At 38.5% G+C, this 22,235-nt stretch overlaps 1 protein-coding gene across 1 annotated transcript in view; it reads right to left on the bottom strand.

Moving 5' to 3' along the window:
- Window positions 1-22,235, bottom strand: part of FLT1 (fms related tyrosine kinase 1) — a 110,621-nt gene that overhangs the window by 74,338 nt on the left and 14,048 nt on the right. Inside the window, exons 2-8 of the mRNA XM_027903039.1 lie at window positions 21,034-21,130; window positions 20,514-20,734; window positions 11,254-11,378; window positions 5,861-6,023; window positions 5,639-5,775; window positions 3,918-4,092; window positions 1,896-2,013 (exon numbers count right to left, since the gene is read on the bottom strand). Of these exons, the coding sequence (XP_027758840.1) occupies window positions 1,896-2,013; window positions 3,918-4,092; window positions 5,639-5,775; window positions 5,861-6,023; window positions 11,254-11,378; window positions 20,514-20,734; window positions 21,034-21,130 (1,036 nt within the window). The remainder of the gene's footprint in view (window positions 1-1,895; window positions 2,014-3,917; window positions 4,093-5,638; window positions 5,776-5,860; window positions 6,024-11,253; window positions 11,379-20,513; window positions 20,735-21,033; window positions 21,131-22,235) is intronic.

Here is a 22,235-nt window from a genome sequence, read left to right as displayed (position 1 = left end):
TTCCAGAAATCAAAATTTTGAAAACTATTTTTGCTTAAACTGCCTGTGTTCCTTCATTTCACAACCCTTCTCCATCTTTGGGAAAGGATTCACAGTCTGAGATTCTGTTTACTAGAGGCTTATCCTCCCCTTTCAAAAAGGATTGCTGATATTTGTAAAGTACTTTAGAGAATCTATTCTATATATTAAAATTGTTAAGGATCTGACAGGGCTCTATGGTATTTGAGAATTGCTGAAAATTGTAACTCTGTCTCTGAAGATCCCATTTGTCTATACTTGTGCTGCCATTTATTCTGGAAGACAACCATTCTGGCTAAGAGTCACTCATGGAAATAAAGGTTGCATCATCCCACGCTGACCATTTTTTTATGACCTAAGAATATATCCTGGGACAAAGGATTACAGTAGCCTAAGCACAGCTGTGATTTTAGGAAGAGGAAGAGTAAGTAGATTAGATAAGAACTTAAGAATCAGATATCCTGCTATCAAGTGAATGTTTTCAAAGATAACAGAAAATCAACATAGAAAGTACTAACTGTTGCTCACACACATATTCCTGAAGCACAGCATTTTTCTTCAAAGTCTAAAATACAATGTAAGCCACATTTTAATAAGTTGCAAGAAGGTTAACATGATGTTAGTCGAAGAGTGCAACACCAATTCACTGTGATGATGAACTTAATCAAAATGATTCACAGGTTTCAAAAAGTATTTACAGAAAACTCTTACTATTGTTAGAGGAGCACTAAAAATTTGGCCAAAGGACTACGGGTTTAGGCATTTCACTGTACCTGTATTTTACAGAACCACAGAACAGTTACAACCCAAAAAGTCTTTGTCTAGTCTAATCTTCTGTACAAAGCAGGGTCAAAAAGTTGCCCAAGACCATTTTCAGTACAGTTTTGGATAACACAATGATAAATAAATAAAAAAATTTAAAATTATTTTTTGAATGTTTGGAGATTTTTTTATTTCAGAAGTTTTGGATATATATGTCAATGGTCAACATAGTTAATAAGCCCAACCATAAGAGAAACAGAACCAGTGCCATAAGCACTAGCATCAGCACCACATTTCCCCCCAATTTTCCATGTGGAGCCATAAATGTAAGGGCTTTGTAAAACAGAACAACGCTTCTGGAGCAAAAGTGATTCCTGGCTGTGAGTAACATGAATTCTCACTGTTCATGTATGTATGGTTTGTTTTCTTAATCAGTCTTGTCATAGATCCTTTGTTAAAGTGCAATGAATTGAACCAGAGCTATTGGTGTTTAAAATGATTTAAACAAAAAACGGCTTCAGATCAAGAATAGATAACATTGTTTTATATAAAAGTAGTTTGGATTATAGAAAAAACTGTTCAAAAGATTTCTTAGCACAGTATACATGAGACAAAGTGAGTGCCCCGGTCACTAAAGTAGATCTACAACATACAAATCACCACAAAGTAGTACCAACTTCCTTTTTTTTTTTTTTTTTTTTTTTTTTTAATCCAATAGTCCTTGTCTGTGTGACTCAAGTCAACCATTATTTTAATGAAAACCTTTTCTTTCTCTTACTGTCTGAAAAGCAAGTTCAGGTCTCATATCTAGGTCTGAACAAAGCTGAATGCGACACTTCAGTCAAAGTTGCTAGAGATATTTAGCTGTAGAGTGTCCACTGATTTCAAGAGGAGACAGATCCAACACATTTGAGGATCTCAACTTTAAACTTTCCAGATCTCCTTTTTTGCACTTGTGAAATGGAGATAATGTTCTCATAAATTGTTAGAACCCTGGGCAACCCTGAAACTTCCAATATAACTCCCAAATTGCCTCCAGTTTGTGCCATTTCAAGGGGTCCTATTCATCGAAGAAGAGGTCCAGGATGTATATTTGAAAGTAACTGTTGTCCTACCATATAACCTCTGGAGAGGGAAATGCCTTCACTTTCACTGACAAGCGATAGGATTTTCTTCCAGCTACAGCCTCCAGCGCAGTTTTTCTTCGACGTTTCAAATTAATGAACATTTTATCTTAAACAAAATAAAAAAGTGCACTGTATTACTGATTTTTATTCCTGCAAAAAGAGTTGCTCTACTAAAAAGAACAGGAATCCAAATAAAAATTATTGCTAATAATTTTGGTGTTCCCACATGGCAACAACAAGAATAGAGCCTAACCGCCTAGAGACCTGGAAAATAGAAAAGAATACCACAAATATACAACAAATTGAGATACAGTTCCTAGGGCATGAATCTGCTTGGAGAAGATATGCTTTAGCCAGATTCATATTGTGCTTCATCCAGAAAAAGAAGCCATAAGAGATAAAGTAGTTCTTGGTATGTGGGAAACTGAACTAGATGATCAGATCCACTCCTACAGGCCAAGAATCAATTCATGTTCCAAAAGAAAATATTCTGCCAAAGAGGATTTAAGGGACCTTCAGAGAAACAGCAAAGGAAAAAGGCATCATTGGTAAACAGCTGTTTCTTCAAGCAAACAAATCTTTGTCACTTCACAGAACAATCTGAACCTTTAGTTGTTCTGCCCATATCTCCTAACTCTCTGGCAAGTTGATGGCTTTTACCAGAGGCAATAGAACACAAAATTCATACAATACACTGGAAAATATCTCTTCTTCCCCTGCCAACTTGTGCAAAATAAAAGATTCAAAAATGAAAAATTGTTTGAATGTCCCTATGATAGTACCTATCAAATTTACAGTGCAACATTTACTCACATTATGAATTGCATAAGGATGGTGGATATCTATTAAACAAGTGCAATATTTATTCACACTTGCTATGTATATAGAAAATAACATGCAGAAGACAAATAAGAAGTTTAACTACACAAGTCACATTATAAAAATACAACCACGATTCTGCAAACCTTTATCACACAGACTCTTTCTATTATGGGTAACCCATAGATGGGGCTGCTTATGTGAATAAGAGTTTACAGGCTGACTTCAACAGTTCTAGCATCTCTAACTTTAATTTTAATCTAAAACTCTGTTTCTAACAGCTTCAGTTCAGTGTTTAAGAATATAGTAAGTAGGTATCATGACGCATCCTATGCTCCCAGAGCTGAAATAGAGACAATTAAATACTCTCTAAGAATAAAACACAGAATGCTTACTCCACACTTCCAGATGAGAGAGAAAAGATAACACCACTGAAAACATGAACAAATCAATATTCTGACCATGAGCCATCTATTGTAGAGGACACCCATCAGCCACTTGGTCTTTAACACCAGTGGTGCTCCAAAGATCCTGCATAGTCCTAATTCTGACGAGATGCCACAAAGAAGGTAGCTTCTCCTAGAGTCCCAATGAACAAAAGCCACAATTGACATACTTTTGAAATAATGCCAGAAATTGCCAGACTTCACAGAGAGCCCAGGCAGATCAGAGAGAACTCATTTAAGGCTCCTGCTGTAAAACCATATTAATGATTTGTAGTATCTTGTGCTTTTTCATTTCTTTGAATGATCTATGAGCTACCTGCTCCATGTAGAGCTAGGGTATCTACATCTTCTTTATTTTTCAGAGAAAGTGATGCATAAAGCACCATTCAAGAGAAAGTGGGAATCTTCTATTTAAATTCAGCCTGTACTTTTTTCCCCCAAAAAACCTGTAGTTTCGCTGATTGCATCTGCTAGAACTGACTGAAGACAGCATCATTGCTGTATTTAGCAGACAAAACGGATCAAATGAAACATTAACATGTCTACCGGCAACAGTACAAAACAGTAACAGAAGAAATGGCACATGGTCTCCCTCCTGAATACCCTTCCTCTCTATTTTCCTTTTTCTGCCTATGATGAACACGCTACAAATTCACTTCTGCTTTCTGTCAAGATGGAAAGCTATCATATCACTGACCTTGGTACATGATCATTGTGTATTCTATAAACCTGCAATGCTTCTTACCATAAACAATGACTGTTGTGTTAACAGCTTTGATCGACGGCCCGCTCTTCACGTGGCAGGTGTACTGCCCTTTATCAATATCACGCACTTTGTCAACAACGAGGATGCTGTAAAAAATATTAGCCTCTGTATTCTTCTGGTCAATTCGCTGCGTTACAGAACCTCTTCTCCTTGTCTGCAAAAGCAAAAAAATGAACAACAAAGAGCTTAATTAAGCAAATTTTCACGGTTATTAAGATTTTTATTTTACTGTACTGCCACCATAACTTAATAAAAAAAACCCAGATCCCTCTGTACAGCACAGACACGTAATAAAAAGATGCTTGACATTTCCAGGGGGCCAACAATAAAAAAATATATGCAACATTGCATGACAATTCATCACTGTCTTCACCAAAGTTGTAATAGCATCCACAGTAGTACTTTCCAGAGGAAGATCATCCCTTCTGTACAACCTGCCATACCAACATGCCCAGCTCCCCATTGCATTGTCCAGCATTGCTCCTAAAAATTCCTGAAAACACGATATGAAGAGCAGCACGTAGTCTGGCGGCTGGATTCAGTGTCACAGGCAGCAGACACATAGAAGAAGAGGACATTAACACAAGGAGGGGAGAATTCTGGAAATGCCACAGACGGAAAATGGACTAGATTTGGCAAGGGAGCGGCAGGGTGGAACTGAAGATAATGAAAGTCTGAGGAGTTATTTCCTGCAACTCCCCCTCAACCTTTGGCCTTGAAGTTTATTTAACCCAGGACATTGTAGGTGGCTTATACACAGCAAGGACCCTTCAGTTAAAAATAAAAATAAAAATAAAGTAGAATTTCACAAGTATGGTGCCCAGCTAGGGTTTGGTAAGGCAGCAATGAGCAATATAATATATTTGGAGTATTTCTTGTTGCTAAGTTGTTTACTTCTGAGGTGAAAAAAATGCCAGGGAAAATGGCTACAGTATACAATAAATAATTGCATTAATCTTTCCTATATAATGCAATCATAATTTCAGCTTGTAATTAGACACAATGAGTGACATAATAAATGATCTTGACTTGAATCACCAGCATAAATCAAACTGACATGAAAGGAATGGGAGTTGTAAACCTTAAGCTAATGTCAAATTTCTTATCAGCTTTACAAGGACCCCCTGGCAGATATTCTGTAAGTGACAAATATTTACGAGGATGCTCCCATCGTGGGGGGGTGGAGAAGCACATTCAAGATCATTCCTGTAGTTGTCAAAACAAGAGGACTGTGCATGTGACACTTGCCAAATGAGATTTTGGCTAGCTAAATCATAGTATCTTTTCTAAACATGCTCGACTTGGGTGCCTGACTGTCTGCCAGTCTTTGAAATGAATGAGTTGAGAAAGCCAACCTCACTGAAAACTTTTTTGTCACAAGAGAGTTTCCCTGCCTGGAACTGGGTGATAAATTTCTATAATTTCACCAGGTCGAAAAGAAGCTCCCAAACATGAAACAGTTCTAGCCTTAGCTTGTGATTATGCAATATAACCAGAGTACATTGTGTAAACATGTTTACTTATTCAATTAAGCACCAGAAAGAAAAAAAAGGAACCTTAAGAGAGACATGTCAGCAAGGGTCAAAATGATGGAATGCAAACCATGGCAAGCATTCCGAAGCAGAATTCCTCCCATGATGATAGATGCAGCGTGATCTGTGGGAAACTTCTGGTTTCTTTATTTCAGTCACAGTGCTCACCTCTCCAGGATAAGTCCATGTCATCTGCACTCTGGTGTTCCAGGCTGCGGTGACAGTGCAGTTAAGTGCTAGGTTGTCTCCCTTCAGCATCTTAACAAGACGTGGGGTGCTTAACTGAACATCAAAAATTGTGTTGGCTACATGTGACAAAGAGAGAAAAATTAGTAATGTCAGCAGGGAAGAGTGTTTTCTGAAAGACAGGGAGTGGCGAACACTACATACTTTCTCGGTGCGTTAGGTACTTTGTGCTATATGTGTGTCCACCGATGGTTGTCTCGCAGCTCAGGAGGCCTATGAATTTGTAGGTTGCCTTAGGTATTCTGAAGCCTTTCATGCTGTCCCAGATTATTGTCTTGCCATCAGGGATTAGGGTTTCTCGTGGAATCTGGAAGTGTCAAACACGCATCATAAAAACAACTCATCCTCAAGCCTACTCTCTAATCAAAGTATCCTAATAAAAAGGAATAAGTAAAAAAGCACCCTAAAAATATGCCAATCAAAGCAGAAAGGATGACATTTAATGATGCAGGTTTTTCAAGTCACATTTTCATCACAAAATAAAGGAAAAATCTAGCTGAAAAATGTGAATGTTGTATTTGTTGCCAAGATTTCATCATGTATAACAGGATGCAATTTATGACACAATAGATTCACACTGTCATTAACTTCAGGGCTTGGGCTGCCATTCTGTTGGCTCCTGGTTGGCAGCTAAAGTGCTCATCTCCATGAACCTTTGCAATTACGTATCCTGGTTTCACCACAGAGACACAAATACCCATTTTTCAACAGAGGTGACAAATGGACTTTGTTAAAGCCATGAAATGACAACCAACTAATTCCTGCCAGGGTTCAATTTGATGAATCTCTCATTTATGTTGTCCAAACAATGTAAAAAATAAAAATAAAGTACTGCCATGTGGGATCAAGCGTTCATTTTGTCAGCAGTACAAGTTATATTTTACATTACAATCCTTTGTGCTTTAAGCCCCATATTAATCAGGTGTAAAGAAAACCCTGGAAAGGCAAAGCATGACATAGGTGTTGAAGCTCAGACAAAACCTCATGCTTTTTTGTTATATTATTATTGATGCAGTAAATTCCCCCATTTGGGTAACACAGAGATCAACCATGGTTACAAAGCCTGGATGTGACTCTACTCTGATAACATCTGCTTTTATGGTAAAAATAAGATATTTTTAAAGATGGCACAGAGCAGAGTTTAAGTGAATTAGGGCCCTAATCAAAGATCCCTGGATCAACTAAGCACCTTTCAGCCCATCACTTCTCACTGTGCACCAGTCACACAATGACCCCTCCTCTCTTTCTTCCCCTTTATTTGAGCAGAGGAATTATTTGTTAGCCAGCCCTCTCCTTCCTACAGCCAAAGCCAGCATGGGTGGCTATTGGAGGCTGGGGGAAGCACAGCTTCCTTCCTGTGTGGTACAGCTTCTCTCCAAAATGTGGCATCCTTGATGCTTGCCTGCTCACCGTATGCTTAAAGTTACCCTTGAGATCACATTCACTCGTCTCATGCCATTTATTCCAAAAGAAATAAATGCATGATGAATCAAATGAACAATAAATACAGAACACGACATGCTGTGGTGGAATTCCTTATCTTTACAACAGCTGATAAGATGCTATAATAAGCATACAAATCACAAGGGAAGTGTGTGTTACACCATCCCACCCCCTAGCCCCCCGCAAAGTAAAGCCCATTATATTACAGACTGCTAGATACCATTCAACAATATTTTGGCTTTTAAGAGCTCTGTTGCCATTCCTGTTCTAAACAAAACAAAATAAAACAAGATACTACAACAAGTCTCTTTCAGAGGGTGGAAATACTAGGATTTGTCTCAGATGAGAACATGGGTAGTGGCAGGGTGCTCACCCTCAGAGCCCTTCACAGCTCTACCCTCTCTCCTTACTTGCTTCAGTTTCTTACCCAGCTCTCCTCCATGCTGTTCTCCTCTGCCAACCCTACTGGTTCAGATGTCCTGTTTCCCACTCTCAGAGAATGACAGTTGCTTTGCCCTTCCCTAAACCAGCTTCCAGGCCAGCAACTAGAGACATGGCATCATCACCATGCTGATCACTGCATGGATGATACAGGACAGAGGATCCCAGAATCACACAATAATTGAGGTTAGAAGGGACCTCTGGAGATCATCTGGTCCTGCACCTATGCAGAGCACATAGTTCAGAGCCTTGGCAAAAAACTTGGCCAGTTGGTCATCATGAAGAGATGTAGAAAACCTATTAAGAAACACAGTGCTGGAACAGTGACATTTCAACTGAAGCAGCAGAGGATAAATTCAGCTACAATAATAGCTTACAAATGGGTACCAGCAGAGAGTCAGAGGCATTCAAAGAATCAGTTTGTTGTGACGGCTGCAGTAAACATGGAATTTATTGTCTACATACTTATCTGCATGAACCACGTCACTGTGGCTGCCAGTGCAGTCTTGGCCTTTTACCTTCTTTGTTTCAAACTAAACTTCAGTTTCTTTTATTACAGGCTGTGCCTCCTTCTTTGCTCAGCACCAACAACTAAAACTTTTTGGTACCCAGTAGCACTAACACAGTACTACCACACAGGTTTTGGTGCATACATATGGGCAAAAGTGTAAAGACAAGGTGTGGTTTCCTCACGTTTCTGAAGGCAGATTTTACCAGAAAGAGCTAGTGGAAAGCTTAGTAAAAATGTACATTAGAGTTTTGAATGCTTGTCTTTCATACTTCCCTTCCCATCAATCTGGGAAGTGTGAGGTGGCATTATTAACAATTCAGGCTGCATGACTTGCAACATCCCTGGGTTTTTTTCCTCTTTTTATTCCTTATGCTGAAGCTTATTTACCTCTCTTCCCATAAATGCCATTGTTGACTTTATGACAGAGAATCCAGAGGGAGAATAAACAGAGGGATCAAACCATTGTACCAAAAGGTGATGTTTTCTTCATTTAGCAAGATTAAAGCAAATGAAGAAGTAAGAGAAGTACACACCTTACTTGCAATAAGAGTTATCTTATTTTAAGGATCTTAAATGAGGCAGCCAGAATTGTATTAACAGGAATGATGGTTTGAGAGGCTCTGGATATCTAGGTATTAAGCATTAGATCAAAATTATCAATTGATTTCAAGTCTTCATATGATGAGGAAGAGAAACAGCCATTAGTTGTTGCAGATAAAGATTGTAACAGGACCTGAAGGTTGAATTTGAAATAGAAATTAAAAGCTCCATCCCCAATTCCCAATCTGTTTTATTAGTTTCTTGATATTTGAAGATCCTTCTCCTGTGTTTTACATGATTGTCATGCTGTAAAATAAAACTTTTACAGATGTTCAAGCTTGAAGTGAGAACATCACAGTATCTCAAAATGGACTAAGGTAAAGATGCAAAAAAGGTAATTTGGGTGTTGAAGATGGATAATAAAGCTTTCCCACACTGGTCCACTAAAACTAAGAAGCAGCACTGCATAGGAAAAAAATCCTGGAGACAGTGCTCGTGCACCTGTAGTGAGTCCTTCCAGAAGAGAGAGATTACAAAAAAAAAAAAAAAAAAAATCATATTTTCACTTCCTGACAATAGAGAACAAAGAACCTAATGACTATAATGATGGGGTTTTCTTTTCAGCTCCAGAAGATTGCATTACATGGGAAGAATTCAGAGATGCTGCTTGCCACTGTAGCAAGAAAATTTGTGTGGCCAAAGCTCAACTGGAGTTCAAACTGGCCAGAAATGTGGAGGACAATAAAAAGAGTTTGGACTTGATGATCCTTGTGGGTCCCTTTCAACTCAGCATATTCTGTGATTTGGTGATTCTGGGGACATCTTCCTTTATCATTGATGGAAAACATGAAATAGCTCTTGCCATTTCTCCAGGAGTAGTATGCCTGCAGCTGTGAAATGCATTTAACCTGTCTCTTAACTGCTATGGGAGCACAACTTTGCTGGAATCTTCATATAAGGGTGTCACAGATGATAAATAAAGAAAGATATGATGTAATGCATTGTAATTTACATGCTTCAGGAAATTCTGGGATTAATTAGGGAACACATTTATTTTTCCTGGAATGCAAAACATGTAAGCAACCAATCTTTTCTTTCAAGACTTGGCTCCACCTCCTCTTTCTCCTTCCTAGAGTATTACATCTGGTTTTGATGGTGTAAAGATGTATGCCTTACACTACCATGCCAAGCTAAAGGCAAGTTGATATGAAAAAAAGAGAAGCTATGTCTCAATCTTCTCTGAATAAGAGAAATTTTTTTTTTTTATTGTTTAATAGGAGAGAAACCTGAAAGGAATTTTCTCAGTTAGAAATTTAATATGCTGAGATTTCAGATGCAAAACCACGGTGCCCAAGTAAGTTCCCACTTTACAACATCTCCCCTATGGAAAGCTAAGCCTCGTTTCCTTTTGATTCTATAGCCACACAGTCTTGTGCGTCTTCTTGCAGGAAAACCCTGTGTGTGTGTGTGTGTGCGTGTGTGTGTGTGTGTGTGTGTACATAGACACACACAGGGTAGTATCCTGGATCAGATAACTCTCTTTTCTTTACATTTTCCTTTCTTTCACGGACTTTAACAAGTGAAAACCAAGAATTAAAATTAGTATCTATATTAGCACTGTGTAGAATTGGTAAACCTCCAGGTCAAGACAAAACACAAGATCAAACCTATGGCTGGTGAAAAATTCTGCAGTCAATGGGAAACAAAAGACTTGAACTAGATAAGCATCTTATCGTGGTATTGTTTGGCAATTGCATATTATTTTATAAAGAGACAAATTTCTTTTCCTCTTAACAGTGTCATCTTTCATGCCACTATGTACAGAGCTCCCTTTATTCAGAAACAAAACATCACTGGCACCTCCACCGAATTTTTAAGCAAAAAACCCTGGAACTTTAAAAAATGCTCCATTCTCTGTCTTGAAACCAGATACTTTTCTACATACATATAGTTCTGTTAGCTGTCCACGTAGCCCTCAAGGCACCAAGGAAATCAATATTTTTCCCAAAACATTAAAATGTCTATTTTTTTTTCTAAAATTGGTCCCACCACATCGAACTCTGTTGTTTCCCTGCAAAGTTTCCCCATAAAGAAAAGCTATCTCTTTATGTGTAAAAGGAAGCAGCAAAGGCGCTGGTGGGAGTGAGGTAGGGCAAAGGCTTGCAGAGATCCTTGTCCAGCCCCAGCAAGTCTCCAGGGACTGCCCTTACCGGCTGTTCCAGAGGACAGAAAAGGAAAAGGGAGGAAGGTCAGAGGAAGAGGTGGGAGGAAATCTCTTCTCCTAACAAGAAATCCCCTTCTGGGCTCAAGAAACCTTTGTCAGTGAGGATTTAGTAAAGTAATGCATAAAGTTTAAGTTTCTTATTAAAATTGCTACTCGGTGTAGGAGTTTTGACGAAGCCCTTCTGAGAGATACTAAACAAAGCCTCTGGGGTTGAAATATTTCTAAACATGCTGACACCCAGAAATGTTGCATAGAAATACTAAATTGTTAAAATATTTCAAAACCATTACAATAGCTGTAAACAAACAAACAAACAAACAAACAAACAAAAAGCAGCATCCACAGTCACACTTTCCGAGCATGCTTGGATAGAGGTACCTTTTTTAAAGTAACAGCAATGTTTGGTGCTGTGACCCTGCATGGGATGACCATTTCTCTTCCCACAGTCATGTGTATTATTTTAGGTATATCGCTGTGCATCTCTACAAATGGGTTGCCTGTATCTGCAAGAGAAGGAAAAAAAAATGGGTTAGCGTCTGAAACTTTAAGACAGTGTATGGAAATTGTAACAGTGCACACAGCCTTGAAAGAACAGACTAGCCTTGTCCATAACAAAAGCTAAACTAAGTCCTGAAATCCATTTTCTGTTTATTTTTTCTATGTTCAGCAAACTATTATTAAATATTTGAAAATAATATATTTATAAATATTTATGAAAATAGTTATTTATCGTTCAATATCAATAGCAGTATCTTGAGATCTCCTTTAAATTCCAGGACAGTTGAAGTCCGTTGTCCCCCTTTACCACAACATCTCTACTGTTATGTGCCCAATTCATGGCATTTCTATGTTATTGTCACCAGGAAAATAATTATATGAGAAGTGAGCTGAAATTCACTTATCAGGAAACCTGTACAAAGTACATATTCCTGCTGTCTCCAAGGAAATTTTTAGGAAAAATTCATGTTGGCTGCATCAGGTAAAAATCTACTGTGATTACGCAGCTATCTTTTCAACTCTGAGAATGCAGACTACCGAGAGTTAATTCTTCTCCTCCTTCCCACTATCACAATAGCTATGTGTCTCTTTTTTAAGTGACAAGGTAAATGAAAATGCCAGGAAAACATTAATTCCTCTTGACTCAATAACTAAAGCTTGGCAGAGTAATTTACCGTCCCTTGAACAATCCCTTTAACAAAGGGCATTGTCATAAATAGCTTGCGCTGGGAACAGGGAACATTGCTGCTGCTATTGTTTGGACCATTTAACAAAGAGGGGCTCAAGCTACAGTCTCTGGCTCCAAATCTTCTTTGCAGGTGTTCAGATCTGAAGGTTCAGTTTGACTCACATCGCAGAGACACTACCTCCAAATTCACATAAGGTTTGGTTTTTAACTCCTAAAAAAGTGGAACATTCAGATCTTAATTCTGTGTTTATCTACAGCTCTAATGTTTTTTTCAGGCAAATCCCATTATTTTCACTCATTCAAAAATCTTACAAATAACAACGGAAATCTTACTTGGATAAGAAATTAGTAAAGCTAGCAAGAACCAATCCCTTATAATTGTAATACTTCATTCAAGTGTTCTGGTCCCAGACTTCTGCATGCTGACCTCTGTTCACTCAAGTACTTCTTCAAATACATTAGTTTTGCACCTCCTTAAAAAATATGATATGCACTTCCCGGTGTCATCAAGCTGTTCTGCCCTTACAATCCCCTTTTCTTATTATATGCAATAATACTTTTGTTTGAGACACCAAACAGGAAGAGAGACAAATTCTACTCTAATTTATACTCTATAAGGCAGAGTATCTCAAATTTTCAAGAGGTTTAATGAAGCTGTTACACAAACTTTCTGAAATGAAGTCCATGAAGTATTATTTAATAGTAGGTATTAAACATCCACTGAGATAGCAAAAGGAACTTATGAGTAATAGAGGATGCATATGTAATAAAAAATGCCCTAAGGACTTGTTAGGCTGACATTTCCTCTGCAGTGCGATTCAAGGAAAGACCAAGAATGAACCTGTTTGTAGCATGGGGAGAAGAAACATTTTTTGTTTCAGGGGCTGCAGCCACAGAAGAGGTCACCTGCCCCTTAATATCACGAGACAAACTGATTTACTACTCCCCAAAGTCTCATTTGTCTTTGTCATGAAATTAAGAGCTTCTGCACAAAACCAGCAAGCTTTGCAAAGTAGTTTCCTGTATCATAATCTCCAGATCATTTTAAGTGTGAGGAAGAGCTGTTCTGTAGACTACCGGTGCTGTCTGCAGACAGAGTGTCACCACTGACTGATGCCAATATTGAGGCAGCGGGGGTTGTGCAGCTCAGACCTCACAGGATTCCTGCCCATTTGAACGCAGGGGGAGGAAACAAGCATAAAACACCACGTTTGGTTTTTCTTTCTTCTTGTTCAATGGAAATGCATGTTCGCGCCTGGAGAAGTCAAAAAGTGCTCAGTAGAAGTCAGCTGAGAGCCCTGGTTGCTCTAGGTAGGCTTTCAAGCTTGGTCACAGCCTCTCTTGGTACACTCCCTTTAGTGGTGCGCCAAGGCGTCTCCGTGCCCCCGCTATTCGCGTGCAGAGCTCCCACTGACATCAGCGGGGACTTCCGCCATGGGCTAGAGGGCAATCGATGGCCCCAAGTGCTCCAAATGTCTTCCTGCTTTTGATTAAAAGAAATACGCATCATGTTTCCTAGCACGGTTTTGTTTTCATAATGAGCGTGGAGGCTTTTCCTGATTCCCTTTGATTTTGTTCTCTTTCCAACATAGAGGCCATAAGGGGATACTCTCGGTGCCTCAAAATCAGAATCTGGTGTGGGGTCTACCAGACTGGAACAGGAAAAGCTGAACACACAGCAGCGCCAGGGAAGGTTTTGCCACATTGTCACAGTACGCCAACAACATGGGATCCTTCTGTCCCCCAAGCAAGAGCATTCCTTGCTTCCTTTTTCCTCTCTCTGTTCCATTACGATCCCAGCTATTGCCACTAGCTCCTGCTACCTTTCCTCTCAATTTCCTCCTGAAGGGAGGTAAATGCCATCCTTCCTTGAAGAACTGGCTGGCAGCACATGTGGGATGGCCTAACCTTCCACTAGCAGTCTTTTGGGCCAGCTCCACTCACTTCTATGTTCAGAAAGCACTAGACATAAAAGGAATATCGCAGACTGACCTATCTTGAAGACCTTATCCAAGTTATACATTCAGTTCCATTGGGATCTGGAATGGAAAATCTAAGAAGGTTGAACTTGGTTTTTGAATTATTGGTTGGTTTTGTTGGTTTGACTTTTTTTCTTCCGAGCTGCCTGCAAGGGTACAAAAATGAAAGCTGGACAGCTAGAATATTTGCTTATGTTAAAGGTTACTTTGAAATTCAGTTTAATGTATTTTTGAATTGTGCCTGGACTGAATGACTGTGTGTTGGGTTGACTCTGCTCCTTACAATATCTCTCAGTTTCAATCAACATGAAACCACAAAGAGCATTCATGAAGTCACCAAATCCATGAAGGTCATTTGCTATATTGTTAAAGAACATAAATAGCAGCTTTTTGCTAATCTAGTTGGCAGCGAGATAAAAACTTGATAAGAGACTTAGCACAACCAATATTATGTCTGGTATCAGTAACCTGTCTAGGCTATTTATGGGGTTTGCACAAACAACTAAATTAGCCAACACTGAAATGCCAAATTCAGAAAAGTGGAGAGGTTCTTTGTTTCCATAAGCTTTGGCTACTGTTCTTGGGGTTTTTTTTGTTTTTAATAATCTGAGCTATATAATTCAGAGAGGACTTACACATACATTTGCAAAAAGAAAAAGAAAAGTCTCTGCAGGAAAATCTAAGCTCCTTGAAATCTCTGAAAGCTTGTCCCGTGAAGTTCTTCCAAAATGCCTACTTACACTTGGCTCATCATTAAGATTCTTTTCAGGCTAAGAGAGGTAAAATATTTTCATCATATTCACATAAAACCTTTTTCCTTCATACGTGTGAAAAGGACCAAAGTCTTTACATTAAAGAATAGACATGCAGACTTCATTGAAATTAATGGGCCAATTGCCAAATTCCCTTTCCATTGTAGGGATTCACCCTAATTCACTCTTTTTATCCCAAATAAATTATTGGGGCTGTTCATAATGAATTCCAGAAGAACTTTACATGCTAAGAGTAGCTCCAACCTCACTTACACATCTAAAATACAGACATTTCTCACTGAGGTAGGAGCCAAACTGTTACTGTTGTCCCTGGAGAGAATGGAGGAATTTTGCAATAGGACTCATCTGATCTGTTTTGGACATCTGCTTTACCATGAAATGAATCATGCCCTAGCAAATGTACTTATTCAACCTGCTGACATGTAGGTGTTTACATTCCTTAAGGAAAAAAGAAATACCATTTTTATGTCTTATTCTAGAGAATAAAGGTTGTTCCATTTTTGCCTCTTCTTAGCCTGTAAAATAACACTCCAAATACAAAGCATATCTAAACCTTGAAGGAAGACTTGAGACATAAAGTATTCCCCTCCTTTTTTCTTTTTCTTTTTTACCTGGATTTTTGTGGTTATTAATTTGTATCTAGAGCACATCCAGATCCAAAACATTGCTAGTTTAATTGTGCAACAATTTTTAGGCCAAATTGGTTTGTTTTCCTTTGGGGCTAGTTATACAATGCTATGACCAACATAGGTCCATAACGCAAATAAAACAGAGTTCAGTATCTTAAGGAAAAATAGTCATATTAGCCAGGAAATCCATGCTAGAGCAATTACATTGTTCAGCAAGCAATCCCTAGAAAGGCTAACAGATATTAGAAGTGCTCTTTCAGATGTATCCCTCCATTATGACAATTCATCCTGGAAACATATTTGTTTCAGTAGGAGCTATGAGCCTTGGTGAGGGAGAAGGACCCTGGAGGGGTTATTATATAGCCTTTGGTGATGCCAAGGTGTCCATACATGCGTTGCTCAACAGTGTCCTACGATATGAAATCCATGTACACGCAATGACAAAAGCATGGCAATTACAGGCAATGGACGTCAGCAAGTCCTAGAGGTCTCTGTTTTGTAACAGGAACCTCATTAGACACTAAAAATGTGTCCACATACTTGATACAGCTGCAATATAGCTTAATTCCAACTAGTTTCCTCTTTATAACAGAAGCACTATCATATTATTGACTCTGACAGCATGAGCCAAAACTGTACTGCTCATATGTTGAAACTGTGCCAAAAGCAAAGACAAAAAAAAAAAAACACACAGGGGAGGAAGAGTCTCCCAGGCCTCAGCAGGTTCTTCTATTAGTACATTATTTGTGAATAAGAAGAAAAAAGAAAAAGTAGGAAAATCTGTCCTTCTGTTTTTTTAGCTTTCAGAGTGTTTTATCTTACTGCTACTTTTCACCTGTTGAGTTATTTTGACTTTGATGCTTCTGATCTTAAGAGACCCTTTTGGAGAACTCTTTGGATGCCCTCCTTGTTCTGCAACAATAGTATCTTTAGGATCACAAGAGTCAATCCACTCAAGCTAAATCTTAAATGCATGTCAGTTCTGGGGCTGGATCCAGCTATTTGTCAGCAAGTGGACCTCCCAAGGAGATGCCATATACTCAGAACTTGCAGCACATGACTTTAGAGTTTGAGAAAGAGCTCAAAACCCCAGACGTTCTGAGACTTCAAAGGCTTACATTTTGAACCATTCCTTAATGCTAGAGCCCTTCATTTTGGACTGCCAAGCCTGAGATGTATCTCAAGCCAAATACGTACAACTAGTAGACATGTTTGCATTTTAGACATTGGTGAGTACAGGTAGTCTCAGAACCTGTGTCTTTAATTACCTAGCTCTGATTTGTCTCATCTGACCTAATTTGTCTCAAAGCAAATCATCTACTCTAAGCTTGTTCTCTAGATTTCTTGTAATTTCAGTGACAAGTGGTACGTGACACAAGGTCCTTTTGTTCTCTGTTAAGTATAGAAAGAGGATAGATGACTGACTCAGCCTAGAGGTCTGATTTTAAAGCATCTCATTTTGAAAGAAAAATTAAGTGTTTAGAAGACATACACAGCAGGATCATAAGGACAGGCAAGGAGAGGAAGAACATGGCATAAGAGATGAGTTAATGCCCTAAAGCCAAATACAACTTCACTTAGAGAAGAATTCTATTCTCTGTTACAATAGAATTAAGGCATTACTCTTGCATATTACTAGCTGAAAACTGCCTTCATCACAGAAAATAGCAACACTTCAACTTGAATCACAGTTTGCTTAAAGTCTTGCAAAAATCTAACTTTAATATATCGATGTAATAGAACTTACAGGCTTTTCCTCTGCCATACCATGGGAAGAATTGTTCAAAGGCAAGAAATTATGAGAGTAAAGAATGAAGAAAACCACACATATTTTAAGAGAGTGAACAAGCTCCTGCAACTGAAAAGTGTCTACTGGGACAAAGACAGAAAGAAAAGCCTTAGTAATGTTCCCCAGGGAAATCTACATAGGTTTCAAAACAGCCCACTGATAATTTGATATTTCTTAAATGTCTTTATTCCATCATCTCTTTTCAAGCAGAAAATTCCCCATGCCTCATCATGATGTAGGTCGCAAGTGTTCACTACAACTCTTTTTTTAATACTAGGCTGCAGTTCCCTTACAAAACAAAGCCCTGAGAAGTTTTCGGTCCAAGACAGTGGAGAAATTGGCAGAGGCTTTTGCTTCGTTTTCCCATGGTTCATGGGCAAAGTCAGGCCATCAGATTTCTTGAAGCAAAGTTGAAGGCTCTTAAGAGAATTAATTTCCCTTGCTTAATGTCTCAATTCCTGTGTGGGGTCAAGAGTTGCCAAGACACTGTGCACTCGCTCGCCTCTGCAACTCAGCAGTGACCTCTCCAGCTGAAAGAAGGGTGTTGTCAGGACCAGCTCCTGGAAGATAAGTCACCAGCCTGCCTCTTCTTTATCCCCAAAAGCAGGACTTCAGAAATGCTCCAAGCCATCCTGGGGCATGTGGGACTTGCAGTCTCCTGCTTATCGTCTTGCATCTTGTTTTTGTCTGTAGAAGCTCATTTTCTGCTGTAGCATACACTCATTACTGAACCAAAGGACTTACTGGGTTTATTGTGGTTTGGTCTTTGGACTTTTTTTCTTTTTTTTAATCCAGTTCATATTCAGTATCACTCTAATTACGGAAATGAATAACATTTTAAAAACAATAAGTGATGACTTCCTGTACAAACAATATCAACTTTCCTGATTTGGACTCTGTGTTTGTAAATAGCAACTATTTGTTCTCATCTGCAGCATGCTAAGACATGGGAAAAAGGCACCTCAGTGATCCACATGGAGCTAATATGGGAAATGGACTGACACAACGTCCTGCCACAGGAAACAATACAAAACTAGGAGGGACACAAATTTTACAAATGTTTATTTCTTGAACACCCACAAATTCATGCAAAATGAAACTAAACTCAGGAAAGGTAGTCTTCACAGAGGATTTTGTTACCTCTATCTTAACCCCATTCGAGACAGATAATTGAATTTTCACAGAAACAGTGACTTACAGTAAGAGACAGATAGAGAAGAGATAGAGATAACAAGATGGAAAAAACGTTTTCATATGCCAACAATACACTTATCAGAAAGGGTGAGTTTTGGTACTCAGTATCTTGTTTCTTTCCAACCTAACAATTCTTCCTGAAATCATAAATTTTTGGATGACTAATATTCTCCTCTCCACCTTAGGGCACAGTGACACTTTCAACAGGCAGTAAGTGAGCAGTTACCTCGCAGCCTCCCTCATTATAAATAGATTGCCCTAACTTTCATGTGTATTTCCTAGGACACAATCAACATTTAAATGTTAAGAAATTGGTTTTCAATCAAAAGGATTGTCAAATTCAGAAAATTACATGCCAAAGAGGCCTAACCTTGATACAGGTTTGTTCCTTAAACATTTTATTATTTTTCTGCAAGTAAGATAGGAGGAGAAATATAATCTAACACTCTCCTCAACAGTGGCATCAACATTTATGACTGATAGTCCTTGAAAAACCAACAAAACCAAGACACTCAGACAGTCTTTCTTAATTGATTATAGGCTATGGGGGCAGAGGTGAGTGGCCAGGGGCTGTCCTAAAACTATTTCTGCAATGATACATTTCTCTTCCATCACCATGTGAATTCTGCAGATAATCTTGGTTCACAATCATCTAATTGAGGATGTCTTTCAGATACAGGCAAGCCACATACAACCTGAGTAGCAGTGAAGAATTAGAAAGACTGGTTGCGTCTTCCGTTTGTGAAAAATTATAATCCAGAAAAATTAACACTTCAAAGAGGTAAGAGACTAAGAGAATCTTATGTCATAAAATGGGTTCAGCAGAGAGGTTCTTCTCATGTGGTGAATGGAGAGGGTTGTGGGTAGATCTCAGATAGAGATGACATCCAAGGTGGAAGGTTCAAGAAGGTCCCATGATGGGAAACATGCGAAAGTCACTCAAGAAAACTGTAAGTTGTCCTAGGCTGTAGGAAATGTCGGTTATTAAATGAATATCCTACTTTGTCTATGCTTCTGTTGTTGGATTTACAATGAATTATATAAAAATAACTAGGTGAGAAAAACTCTGTCCAGTATATTTCAGATGAGGGAAAGCAGAATGAACAGCATGAAATAGTCAATAATTCTCAATAAAACAACACAAAATAATGGGAGGGAACTATCCTATTTTCTATCACTGTAGTGAGAGGTCCACTTTATTCTGCTTTTCCACAGCACCAGTCCCACTCTTCATGTTACAAAATGAAAACAAAGGGTAATTCACTCTAATGTGAACTCATTAGACACAGCAGACTCATAATTTGGAAAACTTCCAGTTGCAAATTCTCTGTCATATGGGCTTTCAAAAATTTGTGAATCATGACATGTTACAGTAATCTATTAATTTTATTCTGTAAAAATAAAGAAAAACTAAAATATTAATTAAATCCTTGAAGTGTTTATAGTTTCTTCTGTTGTTGTTCTGTTGAATTCAACTATTATGAGAAGTGTCTGATTGATACATTGGAAGAATACAGGATCAGAAAGAAATTTCTTTTATAGCCTAATTGACCTAATTCCAGCACTTCCCATACATTACACAATACTTGTTTGCTGAACAAATTGTGTGTTTAATTTGGTTTTGTTTACTCTAGATTTTTACAATCTGTGTAACATGGACTGTAGAGTACATTTTTGAATATGACTTAACATGTAAATAGTAATTTTCTGCAGCATGAGATAATTCAGTGATCTGGATAGACATCCTTCAGCTGCCTAGAAATCTCGTCACATCCAATCATGGATATGATTTCTCTGATACCCATTTCACTACTCACTTCCAGTTCGTTTCCATATGGACTTCCATTTACTGATTGGATTTTGTCTTTTTCTTTATTTATTTTTTTTCCTCACAGATAAAACACTAACATTTGTATTTGCAATTTCTGGGAAAGCAGATTTTATACATTAATTTGGTATCATAATGTTTTGCAAGGCTGAAAATATAATTCAAAACTCTATATTTATCCACAGTTGAACTGCCTTATTTATCCATTTCATTGTATTGGAGTGTAAGTACCAAGAAGTGCTAAAAAAACTTAATCTTACCGTTAATAAATACATAGACTGTAGATTCCTTCTTCTTTTTCGCTGGACTTGTCGGGTATTTGCAGCTGTACTTTCCAGTGTCATTTGCTTGAGTTCTGCTCAAGGTCAGACTGCTGCAGGACTGCTTCCCATTCCTTCCACAGGCATATTTAATTACTTTCAGCCTTTTGCTATCCTTGCTTAGAGTTTCAGGCAAAGACCATGAATGAACCATTTCCCCCCTGCAAATACAGATAAGGAAGCAGAAACAATTATGTTGGGCTGCAATTATATAGCTCCAGTTCCCAAGCTTTCTTTTTTATTATATCAGGCTATTTCTGGGGTTCTCTTTTATCTTGTTTTCCAAAAACAACAACAGAAACAACAAAGAACTACTAAACAATTGCCATTGAAGTTCATTCCCCACCTTTCCCCACAACATAAGGTTTCATTTTTTTCTAATTTCAGTTACAAAAAAAAAAGTAAGTGTCATGTGTATAATCTCCCCACCAAATTATTAGAATTAAACTCAGTTGGTTACCTGCAAGTGAGATTTAAAGTCTGTCCTACTTGAACAACATGTTGCGTGGCATTTATACTCAGCTCAGGAACTTTTAATTTTGATCCTGAATTAGACCCTAGAAAAACAAAGAAGAAACCAAAACATTATCAATGACAAATCATTCTGTTCCCAGGACACATTTATGATGTTATATTGGAAAGGAAAAGAAATCGGTGTGCCCCTCTAACCCCATATACTCTCTTCCGCTGAGCAAAGTCCTGTTGTCCTGACTTGGAATTCACATAGTCTTCCAGCAGCATTACTCAGGAAAGAAAATAGAAATGAAAGCTATCAGTCCATGACTTTGCTCTCAAATTTTTCACTGAGCATACCATGAAGAAAGTTCAGGACCTTGTGGCTACACATCTAACCAAGGAAGCACGCCCTCGAACTCCACTGGCTGTATTTCCTTAGGAAACACCTCCATGGCAGCCCCTTCAATGGAAAGGGCAAAAGTCAGCCAATTCCACAGCAAGAGCCACATACAGACTTTTAAGATACCAAAATCCCACTCAAACAATTTGCTGCAAAGCTGGAACTGATGTGGAAGGAGTCAAAGGGGATGAAGGATCTTCCCTTCCTAACTAAAGTTCACAGTACTGTTACCTATGGTCCCTTTTCAGCTTCATGCTTCCTACCAGTGAAGGGGTGTCAAAAGGTAACTGGAGAGCTTTACAACAAATTTTGAGAACAAGATCAAGGCACCTTCCATGCCAGATTTGCTGCTTATTTGAGAAAGCAAGTATTCTGTCATGGTCAGACCATTCTGATATGAGTGAAACCCTGGGTGTCAGTGTAACACGAGGTTGCTTATGATACTTGAAAACATCCAGGTAGGCTTTGCAAAAGCCATGTGAAGGTAATTTTTAGGAAGATTGTGAAAAAGCGCCATGGTCAGAAGACCAAAGGGACCTTCCCTCTCATCAAGTTCTCATCAAGTCAGTAGGTGCTGGCTGGAAAGATATGTTTGCCCCATAATAGGCTATGGCCACAAAAGCTTTCATGGCAAGCTGACAGAAGTGCATGCCTTAGAGAAGAAACAATCCTTGATTCATCCCATTGCCCTCACACCGATAGCAAAGCATTCCAGAAGCCAGAAACATAACATAAAAATATTTTGAAACAGTTCAAGTTGAAAACTAATTTTAGTCTGATCTGGACTCAAGTGCAATTTGTGAAGG

This window comes from Empidonax traillii, unplaced genomic scaffold (genome assembly GCF_003031625.1).
Source record: "Empidonax traillii isolate 1590-97213 ecotype Southwest subspecies unplaced genomic scaffold, ASM303162v1 scaffold926:size687835, whole genome shotgun sequence".
Classification (NCBI taxonomy): domain Eukaryota; kingdom Metazoa; phylum Chordata; class Aves; order Passeriformes; family Tyrannidae; genus Empidonax; species Empidonax traillii.
The sequence above is the reverse complement of the archived record's forward strand: the minus strand, read 5'-3'. Positions and strand labels throughout refer to the sequence as shown.